At 41.8% G+C, this 11523-nt stretch overlaps 1 protein-coding gene across 2 annotated transcripts; it reads right to left on the reverse strand.

Annotated features, from left to right (window-relative positions):
* Positions 1-8947: 8947 nt before the first annotated feature.
* Positions 8948-10356, reverse strand: LOC146622330 (urokinase plasminogen activator surface receptor-like). 2 transcript variants are annotated; one of them, XM_085366155.1, is made up of 5 exons: positions 10293-10356; positions 9919-10035; positions 9695-9841; positions 9235-9345; positions 8948-9150 (listed from the first exon to the last, which is right to left on the reverse strand). In XM_085366155.1, exons 1-5 carry the CDS (start codon positions 10354-10356, stop codon positions 8948-8950), a joined length of 642 nt encoding a protein of 213 aa, XP_085222281.1. The 2 variants fall into 2 exon arrangements, with proteins under 2 accessions (XP_085222281.1, XP_085222282.1); XM_085366156.1 differs by having other exon boundaries at positions 9919-10038; positions 10293-10338.
* Positions 10357-11523: the final 1167 nt, after the last annotated feature.

Raw genomic sequence — 11523 nt, forward strand, 5'->3', positions numbered from 1 at the left:
ATCAGAAGGTAACAGGCATACAGCGTTAAGTCAATCAGGTTCTGCATGTTTGTTCAGAGATTCCTTTGTAAAAACCTACAGGTTCTCACCTTACAAAAATCCCATAGATACCATTATTTTTATATATATATATATATATATATATATATATATATATATATATATATATATATATATATATATATATATATAAAGAAGGGACTGCTCTCACAGCTAGAGATTGACGAGGTACAACACAAATGCTACGGCAAGGAGGAGTCAGGACGCCAGGTCAGGGGGGAGATATCATCACCCCCACCCGAGATTGGGTACATAGCCCCAAGTGCGACAGGAGAAGGATCGTTGAGTGCGAGAGGAACTGACCTGAAAAATAGGATCATGGCCAAGCTTGAAACCTGGATCCCCCGTAGCCGGTTACCAAGATTACGTGAAGTACCCTCAGAAGGTCTGCTAGATGATGTTAATGCAGCACTACGGACAATACCTACAACCACGATTACCGATACTAACAAGCTGATCTACAATACGGCAGCAGTGATCAGTGAGATGCTTGGCTACAAGTTGAACAGCCACAAGGGGCAGTACCCTCCATGGAGAAAGAGGCTAGAGGGCAAGATCAAAGTAGCACGGAGGGAGGTTAGCCAACTAACGGAGTTGCAGAAAGGTGCGACAAAGAAGGTGCATAAGAAATACAGCAAGCTGTCCATACCTGAGGCCTTGGAAACTGCCAAGCAAAGACTCACAGCCTTGGCCAGCCGCTTGAGGAGGTACACCAGAGAGATAGAAGGCAGGAGAATAAACCAGCTGTTCTCCACAGAACCAGCAAAGGTGTACTCTCAGTGGCAAGGGAACAATAATAATAAGAGAACAGCACCACCAAGGCTGGAGACGGAGCAATACTGGAAGAGCATATGGGAGAAGGACGCAACCCATAACGGCAATGCTCAGTGGCTAGTGGATCTGAGGGCAGACCTCCCTGAACAGGGTCCAGTAACCATCACAGTGGCAGATATCCAAGAAAGGGTCTCCAGTATGAAGAGTTGGACAGCACCAGGGCCCGACATGGTTCACGCCTACTGGCTAAAGAAGCTGACTGCACTCCACGAGTGTCTGGCAGCACAAATGAACCAGCTGTTAGTTAACGAGACACACCCGGAATGGCTAACCAAAGGTCGGACGGTCCTGATCCCCAAGGACCCCAAGAAGGGACCGGTCCCCTCCAACTACCGACCAATAACCTGCCTCAGTACTACATGGAAGCTCCTGTCAGGCATCATATCGGCTAAGATGAACAGGCACATGGGTCAATACATGAGCGGGACACAGAAAGGAATTGGCAAGAATACCAGAGGCGCAAAACACCAGCTACTGGTAGACAGAACAGTCAGCCGAGACTGCAAGACCAGACTGACCAACCTGTGCACTGCCTGGATTGATTACAAGGCCTATGACTCAATGCCCCACAGCTGGATACTGGAATGCCTAGAATTGTACAAGATCAATGGGACCCTAAGAGCCTTCATCAGGAACTCAATGGGGATGTGGCGTACAACACTAGAGGCCAACTCCAAGCCCATAGCACAAGTCACCATCAAGTGCGGGATCTACCAAGGAGATGCTCTGTCCCCACTGCTGTTCTGCATAGGCCTGAACCCCCTCAGTGAGATCATTAACAAGACTGGCTACGGATACCGACTACGGAACGGAGCAGTTGTCAGCCACCTCCTGTACATGGATGACATCAAGCTGTATGCCAAAAGTGAACGAGACATTGATTCACTGATCCACACTACCAGGCTATACAGCAATGACATTGGAATGTCGTTCGGACTGGAGAAGTGTAGTCGGATGGTAACAAAGAGAGGGAAGGTAGTCAGAACTGAGGGGATTGAACTACCAGAAGGCAACATTGCAGACATAGAGGACAGTTACAAGTACCTGGGGATCCCGCAGGCGAATGGGAACCATGAAGAGACCGCTAGAAAAGCTGCAACCACCAAGTACCTGCAGAGGGTCAGGCAAGTCCTGAGGAGTCAGCTGAATGGTAAGAACAAGATCCGGGCCATCAACACGTACGCCCTGCCCGTGATCAGGTACCCTGCTGGGGTAATAGGCTGGCCAAAGGAGGAGATAGAAGCCACTGACATAAAGACAAGAAAGCTCCTTACCATGCATGGAGGGTTTCACCCCAAGTCCAGCACCCTGAGGCTGTACGCTAAGCGGAAGGAAGGGGGCCGGGGACTGGTGAGTGTCAGCACCACAGTCCAGGATGAGACAAGGAACATCCAAGAATACATTGGGAAGATGGCCCCAACTGACCGAGTGCTCAGTGAATACCTCAGGCAGCAGAAACCCAAGAAAGAGGAGGGAGATGAGGAACCATCATGGAAGGACAGGCCCCTGCACGGTATGTACCACCGGCAGATAGAGGAGGTGGCTGATATCCAGAAATCCTACCAGTGGCTGGACAAAGCTGGACTGAAAGACAGCACAGAGGCACTAATCATGGCAGCACAAGAACAAGCTCTGAGTACAAGATCCATAGAGGCTGGGGTCTATCACACCAGGCAAGACCCCAGGTGCAAGCTGTGTAAAGATGCCCCAGAGACAATCCAGCACATAACAGCAGGGTGCAAGATGCTAGCAGGCAAGGAATACATGGAACGCCATAACCAAGTGGCCGGCATAGTGTACAGGAACATCTGTGCCGAGTATAAACTGGAAGTCCCGAGGTCAAAATGGGAGATGCCCCCTAGGGTGGTGGAGAATGACCGAGCTAAGATCCAGTGGGACTTCCAGATACAGACGAACAAAATGGTGGTGGCTAACCAACCGGACATAGTGGTGGTAGACAAACAGAAGAAGACGGCCGTAGTGATCGATGTAGCGGTTCCGAATGACAGCAATATCCGGAAGAAGGAACACGAGAAGCTGGAGAAATACCAAGGGCTCAGAGAAGAGCTCGAGAGGATGTGGAGGGTGAAGGTAACAGTGGTCCCCGTGGTAATTGGAGCACTAGGTGCGGTGACTCCCAAGCTAGGCGAATGGCTCCAGCAGATCCCGGGAACAACATCGGAGATCTCTGTCCAGAAGAGCGCAGTTCTGGGAACAGCTAAGATACTGCGCAGGACCCTCAAGCTCCCAGGCCTCTGGTAGAGGACCCGAGCTTGAAGGATAAACCGCCCGCAGGGGCGTGCTGGGTGTTGTTTGTTGTTTTATATATATATATATATATATATATATATATATATATATATCGCTAGCCCGACATCCCGGGGCTAGCGATATTTCCAGTCGGGCTACCAAAATCTATCTCTGCCCTGCCCGTCGGCCTATCGTAGGAAGGAAAAATATATGTCAATGCTTTTGCATTCTTTCGGAAATGTAGCTGGGTAATTATGTCATTGGCATCGGTGAGCCACTGTCAATATGTGACATATTGAAATCGCGTTTGAATTCGCGCTTGTTTTTTGCTTTCACTTTGCAATCACGCGAACTGTGTATAGAGAGCGACAGTACTGATTGGTGACTGATGATAATTTGCGCACCAATTCAGGGTGAAGCAGTGACAGCCAAAGAAAAGCTTACCACAAAACGGAAAAGTTATGACAAATCGGACTATAAGGCAAAAAGAAAGTGCAGCTTTATGGTTTCATGGACAAAAGAATTTCTGTGGCTGCAATATGACGAGCTAAATAACCAGGGGTGCACATAAGTGGTCCGCTGGTGCGCATTCGCTGTCAAAATAAAAAACTGCAACGTGTGTTTGCGTACATAAGATTTTCAGGAGGAGGACAGACATTTGTTTAGAACTCTTAAAGATGTTGAAGAAGCAAGCTCCTTTAAGCAATTACTTTGGTTTTCTTCCACCTCCAAAGAAATGTCAGGAGTCCGAACCACAAAAGAAGCACGTATTCTCGGAAAAGTAGTTGCAGGAGGTGAGCTGGCTTCAAACAAATGATGAACGCACAGAGATGTGGTGCGGAATGTGCCATGAAAATTTAATAAATGACAAATTAAAAAGGCATGAACATTTTTTTTTTGTATCGAAAAAATATTGAACCGTGACCCCAAAGTATCGAAATGAACCGTGAATTTTGTGTATCGTTGCACCCGTAATATATATATATATATATATATATATATATATATATATATATATATACACACACACTTCTGTACCGTCTGTCAGAGGGCAGCAGGTAGAAAAGTTTGTGTCCAGGGTGTGAGGGGTCTGTGATGATTTTCCCTGCCCGTTTCCTGGTTCTTGAGAGGTACAGATCCTGGATGGAGGGCAAGGGGGCGCCAATGATCCTTTCTGTTGCCCGTACAGTCCGCTGCAGTCTGCTCCTGCCCTGTTTAGTGGCTGCACCATATCAGACTGTGATGGAGGAGCACAGGACAGACACAATGTAGAACTGGATCAGCAACTCTTGTGGAAGACTGTACTTTCCTAGTTGTCTTTCCTAGTACATCCTCTGCTGGGTCTTTTTGAGGATGGAGTTGATGTTGGTCTCCCACTTCAGGTCCTGCAAGATAGTGGTACCCAGGAACTTCAAGATCTTCACAGTCAACACAGGGCTGTCTGATGTCGTAAGGGGGGAGCAGAGTTGAGGGATGTCTCCTGAAGTCCACTGTCATCTCTACAGTTTTAAGATTGTTCAGCTCCAGATTGTGCTGACTGTACCAGAGTGCCAGCCGCTCAACTTCCTGCTGGTATGCAGACTCATCACCATCCTGAATGAGGCCAATGACAGTGGTGTCATCTGCAAATGTTAGGAGTTTAACAGCCGAGTTCTTGGAGGTGCAGTCAAGATCAAGTGTAAATGATGTAAAGAATATCAAATACGTAGATCAACAAAAGGCTTGTGTGAACAGAAAAGTTTTTTAACTGGTTTTCAAAAGAATCCACAGAGCAAATGTGTTGCTTATGAAATCCATGAAGTGCTACAGAGAAAATTACATTTTATTTATGTAATTAACACATTTTGAACTCTTAAAGAAATATAACAAAAGGAAAGACACCCAGCTGAACTAAAATGATCCATGTAGCAAACAAAAACTGTTTTATCGCCTTTGGGCTTTTGGAGCCTTGATCTGACTTTTAAAAATTGGGGGAGGGGGAGCACTATGCTGCCAAAAAATGAAAAATAGATATTTGCAAAATTCTGCCTAAATATGTATTTTACCTGGTTAATGTGTGTGGCGGGGCGTGGTCTGCAGTGCCGCTGCATGGGAGTCGGACGCGCCTGAGCGGCACCTGCAATCACGCTCTCTGCTGTTGTGTTGTCGGGCTGTGAGCTGAAAAGCTACCGTCGACTGTATGCGTACAGCAAGTGGTCAATAACGGGATGCTGAAAAGCAGCGGGTCTGCCGTGGTATGTTTACAATGGAACTTCTGCTCCTGAACCTCTGGGCACCGCCTCTCAAATCGGGGCTGAAGTCACTTTCATCTTTACGCAGGACTGTAAGCTGTCATCTGTGAGGCGTTAGCGGTGTTTGTTTTTAACATAGTTCACGGTGGAGAACAGCTGCTGACATAATGTGGATCCGAAGATCCATTGGTCTATCTGGGGTTGAAAGTCTTGATAAATGCACAGCGTTTTGGCGGGTATACCGGCTTCTGCGAGTGTGACGCTTATTTTGAGCGATGAAAAATAATAAAATATAATTTTATTATTTTTATTTCAATATCACAACAATCTTCCAATTTAGAACTACAAGTTAAAAAAAAAAGAACTAAACACAAATAAAATACACGTCAGCTAAATACTTCTAATTTATTTTCCCAAACCATGTGAAGCCGCAGTATAAGGACAAAACAGTCGCATGCGGCTCCGGAGCCTGCTCTACGGTCTGCTAACATGGAAACTTTAAATAAAACCAGCAGCTTGTTTCATAGACCTGTCATTTGTTCTTTTGATTATCCACATTATCATCAACAGCTTCATCCATCCTGGGCGAAAACTGGTGAGGGAGACCATGCTGGGTTTCCTCGTTCCAGAGGTTTGGAGAAACTTGTTCCCTTTCTATTATCACAGAAAGGTGTCACATGTTCTGTTAACCTACTGAGAGATGCACCATTTCAGAAACATCAGGAAGACTGAAGTTCATCGCAAGGACGGAAGACTAATGTTCACCACCAGGTCCCTTACAGGGAAATCTTCTGAACTCAACAATATGCCCGCCCCACAAGATTGATAAACCCAGCATTTCATGAACACTGTGATGGAGGCTGTTGCTTTGCGTTATGTTATAAATACTTGGCAAATCCACAGAGGCTCTGGACGTTTACATAAAGATATTATATTTAGTTCTGTAGAAAGTATATTTAAAAATATATTATCCTCTCTTACTCTGGTGTGAATGACTCTGAATTACTTTATGGTAAATAACACACTATTGGCAAAAAACTGTGAAAGATTTCCAGATTACCAATTTTTTGTTCAGCATACAAGTGATGACCTTTGACCTTCATCATGTTTTATTTAATTGTGTCAGAGAAAATCTCATGTGCTCTTCATGCAGCTGAGTACATCAAGTGTTTAAAACGGAAGCTGTGCAGGTCTGAGATCAGACACTGCACTGACAGCACATGTGGTACTTTAACCTTTTTACTGCAGTTAACATTCAATTCAATTTTATTTATATACGGCCAAATCACAACAGCAGTCACCTCAAGGGGCTTTATATTGTACAGTAGGTCATACAATAATAGATACAGAGAAAAACTCAACAATCATATGACCCCGTATGAGCGACACTTTGGCGACAGTGGAAAGGAAAAACTTCCTTTTAACAGGAAGAAACCTCCAGCAGAACCAGGCTCAGGAAGGGGGGACATCTGCTGCGACTGGTTGGGATGAGAAAAGAAATACAGGATAAAGACATGCTGTGGAAGAGAGACAGGGATTAATAACAGATATGATTCAATGCAGAGAGGTCTATTAACACATTATTATTATTATTATTAGAAATGAGAGCTGCTCCATCCAAAGTGGGATGGATGCCGTCTCTCCTAACAAGACCAGGTTTCCTCCAGAAGGTGTGCCAATTATCTATGAAGCCCACATCGTTTCTTGGACACCACTCAGACAGCCAGCAATTTAAGGAGAACATGCGGCTAAACATGTTACTCCTGGTCTGATTGGGGAGGGGACCAGAGAAAACTACAGAGTCCGACATTGTTTTGGCAAAGTTGCACACCGATTCAATATTGATTTTAGTGACCTCCGATTGACGTAACCGGGTGTCATTACTGTCGACGTGAATTACGATTTTACTGTATTTACGTTTACCCTTAGCCAACAATACCACAGCAACATTCATGTGTACACTCTCACAAACATTTTCCTGTCTTACTAAACCACACATTATAACTGCAATACTTCAGACATACTGAGGTGTTCAATCTAATACATTTTTAATATATTGCTATTACACCCAATCAGCCAGTGAACTGTAGATTTAGTGTTACAGTTTTATAATCAAAGGTTTGGACACATATTTATCAAAATTATTACTTTAATTATAATTGTATGTTGATTATCTGATTTGATAGCACCAATGAAAGCTGAAAGTTGTATTAAGGCATAAGCATGTTAAGAGACTAATATCTAATATCTATCATATGTTTAGCTCTTTCTGAGGCATTTGACAGCAGATATTGAGCAGAAAGGCTACAGCAGCAGAAGAAAACCAAACCAGGTGCTGTTCTTGTCAGCTAAGACACTGGAACATTTCTTGCTTGACTAAAATGTTTCATTTATTTTGATGTCAGATAGTTGACAAACACTAGTAGATAGTTGACCCACCACTGAAGCATTTGTGGACTTCAAATAATTGTATTTTTATAAACAGACTTGAAAATGATTTTCTTAGATGACCGAACACTGTTCAAAATGTCAGCAGAGTATGCTCTAACCATGCAATCAGTTTGTGTGGTGATTCACAAAAATTTAATGTGCAGTTGTCCAGTTTAAGCCCGAAGTGAAAACCCAGCCTGGTTCTGTTCTAGGAGAAACTGTAACAATGGGGCCCGGAGGCCAAAGCATGGATCTGGACCCACACACAACACAACACAACACAAACAAACAACCTAGGATAGCTGACAAACTGGTGTGGAACAGATAAGGAAGCTGGCCTTAAATACTGCCTGTTGTTAGCCCTGGATCACTGACAGGTGAACAAACAGGTGTAGTGATGAGGCTCCGCCCAGGGGTGAGAACATGGAAAAATACAGCCAACTCATCCGGATTATGACCAAAACAAACGTGACTGACCACGTAACAATACACACATACACATAATAGATACCTTCTAAAATACACATGTATATTTTACAAGCATGTACATTTGTACATGGTACAAATTAGTCTTTATAGGTTTATTGTGGCTTTTTTCTTGATGTGCTATATTTTCTTATTTTTTTTATATTATATCTTTTATTCACTTTTCTTCCTGACACATGTGATGCTGTAACATGTGAATTTCCCCAGTGTGGGGTTAATAAAGTCTATGTTTAAACTGTATACTATAAAAAGATTTGTCCATTAGATGGAGAAAATATAAAATATAATTCTACCCATTTCCAACATTAACCTTTAAAGCAGTGAGTAACAAATGCAGTTAAATATTGGGACAGAATGATCTACGTTCTAGAAAAATAAATCACTGGCTAATATCTATGATAAAAGTCAGCCAAGTGTCGATTATTTCAACCATATTTTTTGTATATGTCTTATTAATTTGATAGCCGATAATATTGACTTAAAGAAAATAGAGAAATGTACAGGACTTTAAGAAATGTATTCATTTATTTTCTCCACAAACCAAAAATTATGTTTAGTTACAAAAATGTAGTTATTTTTTAAGCTCTGGTGAAATGAGAGGCAACATTGTGACAGTCATAAGAAAAGCTCGGCTGTGATGTTGTTGTTTCCATCAGCTAAGAGAACAAGACCAGAGAGATCAGCGGTGTCACAAAGAGCAGAAGGCCAGCAGTTGTACTGATGGCACTGTTGCAGAGGTCACCCTGGCAGCAGCTGATTTCTGTTCCTATGATTCCTGCAATCTGTGCAGATTGTGTGCTTGAGCAAACCACCTTGGAGGCGCAGCCCTTTACAGTCACCTTTTGCCCTCCTGCAGTCACTGAGGAAATGAAAAGAGGGAATCACTGAATCACTGAGCAGAAAAGAACAAACATGCAGACATTGAATGCTGTCGGCCTGTTACCTCTTGTTGAGATGCAGTGGTCCTCATCTCCATTGCAATTTAGAGTTTTTGTGCAATCGTTTCCATCACATTGGAAGCACTTTTTCCCATTTGGAGATGAGATGCTGCCCTCTGTTGAATACAGAAATATTTGTAATATTTGTTCCCCTCCTTATTTTAACTGTGTGCCAAAAACATCAGCAATAAAACAAACAAAAAAAAAACAACAGAAAACAAAAGAAAAACCATTTATGTTATTAATATGTTTATTGTTTGAGATTTTTTAATCAGGAAATTTTTACAGATTGATAATTTTGACCTCATCTGTTCAAGCGAATACGACGATTGAAAGAAAGGTTTTGACCCACTTCAAAACTTTCTCAACATATTTAATAAAAATAAATAAATTTTTCTTTTTTTTTTTTACTTTCAAGGACAGGAAATTACATTTCAAAATACCAAGAAGCGTGATAGAAATTACCAGGGGCATCTTGAGAGTTGCAAAGATCAGAGGTGCAACACTTGCTGGTCAGTAGAGTTTGAGAAACTCCAAAGTTGATTGAGGCCTGAACACACTCCTCAGCCGCAGCACAACTTTTCGCTTTAATATCAACCAGTTTTGAACCACCTGCAACAAAAAGAGGAACCATTGAAAACTGAACCAGTTTAAAAGAAGAATAAAATAAGAACTATACAAAATCAAACCTGCATATGAAGTCCCTCTTACTGATCCACACTGAGTGTTGGAAGGACATTCTTTTGTTGTCTGAGCGCAGCTTCCAGAGAGGTCCGGTATGCATTCGTAACATTTCAAGGCACAGGCTGATAAAACAAAGATAAAGATAAATGAAATTTTTCTTGCTTCCAATGCATGGACATATTCTAAAACATTCACTAAAATGAACCGTTTAAAAAATAAAGGGCAAACAGTACAGTAATTAGTATAATAATTTGTAGAACGTAGACAAACGTTTACTGGGTTGTACTAAAACATGTTGTAGAAGCATTAAAAAAGAAAATGTTTCATTGAATATTACAGAACTTTCTTCAAAAGAACAGATAACTGAAGAAAAACTTGCCTCTAGGGAGCAGCACGATCCCAAGGATCAGCACAAGGTTCTGCATTGTGGAGCGGTCAGACATAAGTGAATTCTACTTTAGTTTGTGTTCAGGTTATAAGCAATTCTCATCGAGGGGAGTGGTCTCCTATCTCTGACCACTCCTTAATTCTGCCTTTGACAGTGAAGGAACCTGACTATCAAAAAACAGTCCTTTGAATAAGAATTTGAATTCTTTTTCCACATAATTCAAGTTAAGTGAATGGTAAAGTTTTTAAATTGCTTAATTCTCTATCTGCTGAAATATTTTTAGGCTGCAAATCATTTTCTTTGAGAACAGACGTAAAATGTTTGTTTCTTGAATGAACTGAATGAAAAACAAAACTGACTGTGATTCATGAGAAATGAAAGTCACCGACAACCACACAAAAGGTAGAACAGACGTAAAATGTTTGTTTTGTTTTTTTTGTCTTTGATGACCAGTGACTGTTTCAAATGTCAGCAGAGTATGCTTTAACCATGTAATCACTCTGTGTGGTAGTTCTTGACGACAGCTTAATTTCTTGCACTGAATGAAAAACAAAACTGACTGTGATTCATGAGAAATGAAAGTCACCGACGACCACACAAAAGGTATGTAACCGTTATTGCCACATGCATTCTATCTTACAGCATATATCAATCAAAACCAGACACACCAGTTTTCAGTGGTATATTATTAACTTGCACGTTTCCCCTTATCTTTTCAAAAAAGGTAATAAAAAAGACAGGAATCTGTATTTTCAACTATCAGTGCATCAAAACTGAAACACAGTCAAGAATGACTTGAATTTAAAAACTATTCTCGCATTTTTATTAGACATGTGCTGAGAGAAGACACTTTCTTTTCCCGCTCACCACCTCTGCACAGGCTGTAACTTTATCTGTAACTATCAGAATTCCTGAGGAGAGTCCCAGGACACTATAGAACAAGCAGGACTCAAAGTCTGAATAATTATATTTATTTTATGCCCCAGTGATGTTTTTTTCAAACATCCCATTCAGCTGCACTTCTTTCGTCTTTGTGACGAGCAGACGACTGTATTCAGAGAGGGCCGAGGACTTTTTTGTTGTACAGTTATTTTATTTTCAACTTTAATTTATATATTTTATCTTATTCTTTCCCAGTTAAATTTACCCTTCATTCTAAATTGTTGTTGTACAGTTATTTCATTTTTAACTTTAATTTTTATATTTTATTTTATTCCTTCCT

Source organism: Diplotaxodon limnothrissa, linkage group LG11, assembly GCF_057381915.1.
Source record: "Diplotaxodon limnothrissa isolate DT_005_m linkage group LG11, D_limnothrissa_male_GT1.1, whole genome shotgun sequence".
NCBI classification, from domain to species: Eukaryota; Metazoa; Chordata; class Actinopteri; order Cichliformes; family Cichlidae; genus Diplotaxodon; species Diplotaxodon limnothrissa.

What these genes read in the sequence shown, in the direction of transcription:
- LOC146622330 (XM_085366155.1), bottom strand. Translation starts at nt 10,356, where the DNA reads ATGTCTGACCGCTCCACAATGCAGAACCTTGTGCTGATCCTTGGGATC. An exon ending in AAGAGGGACTTCATATGCAG is followed by an intron (nt 9,842 to 9,918) that starts GTTTGATTTTGT and finishes TTTTTGTTGCAG; the next exon opens with GTGGTTCAAAACTGGTTGAT. An exon ending in CCACTGCATCTCAACAAGAG is followed by an intron (nt 9,151 to 9,234) that starts GTAACAGGCCGA and finishes TCATTTCCTCAG; the next exon opens with TGACTGCAGGAGGGCAAAAG.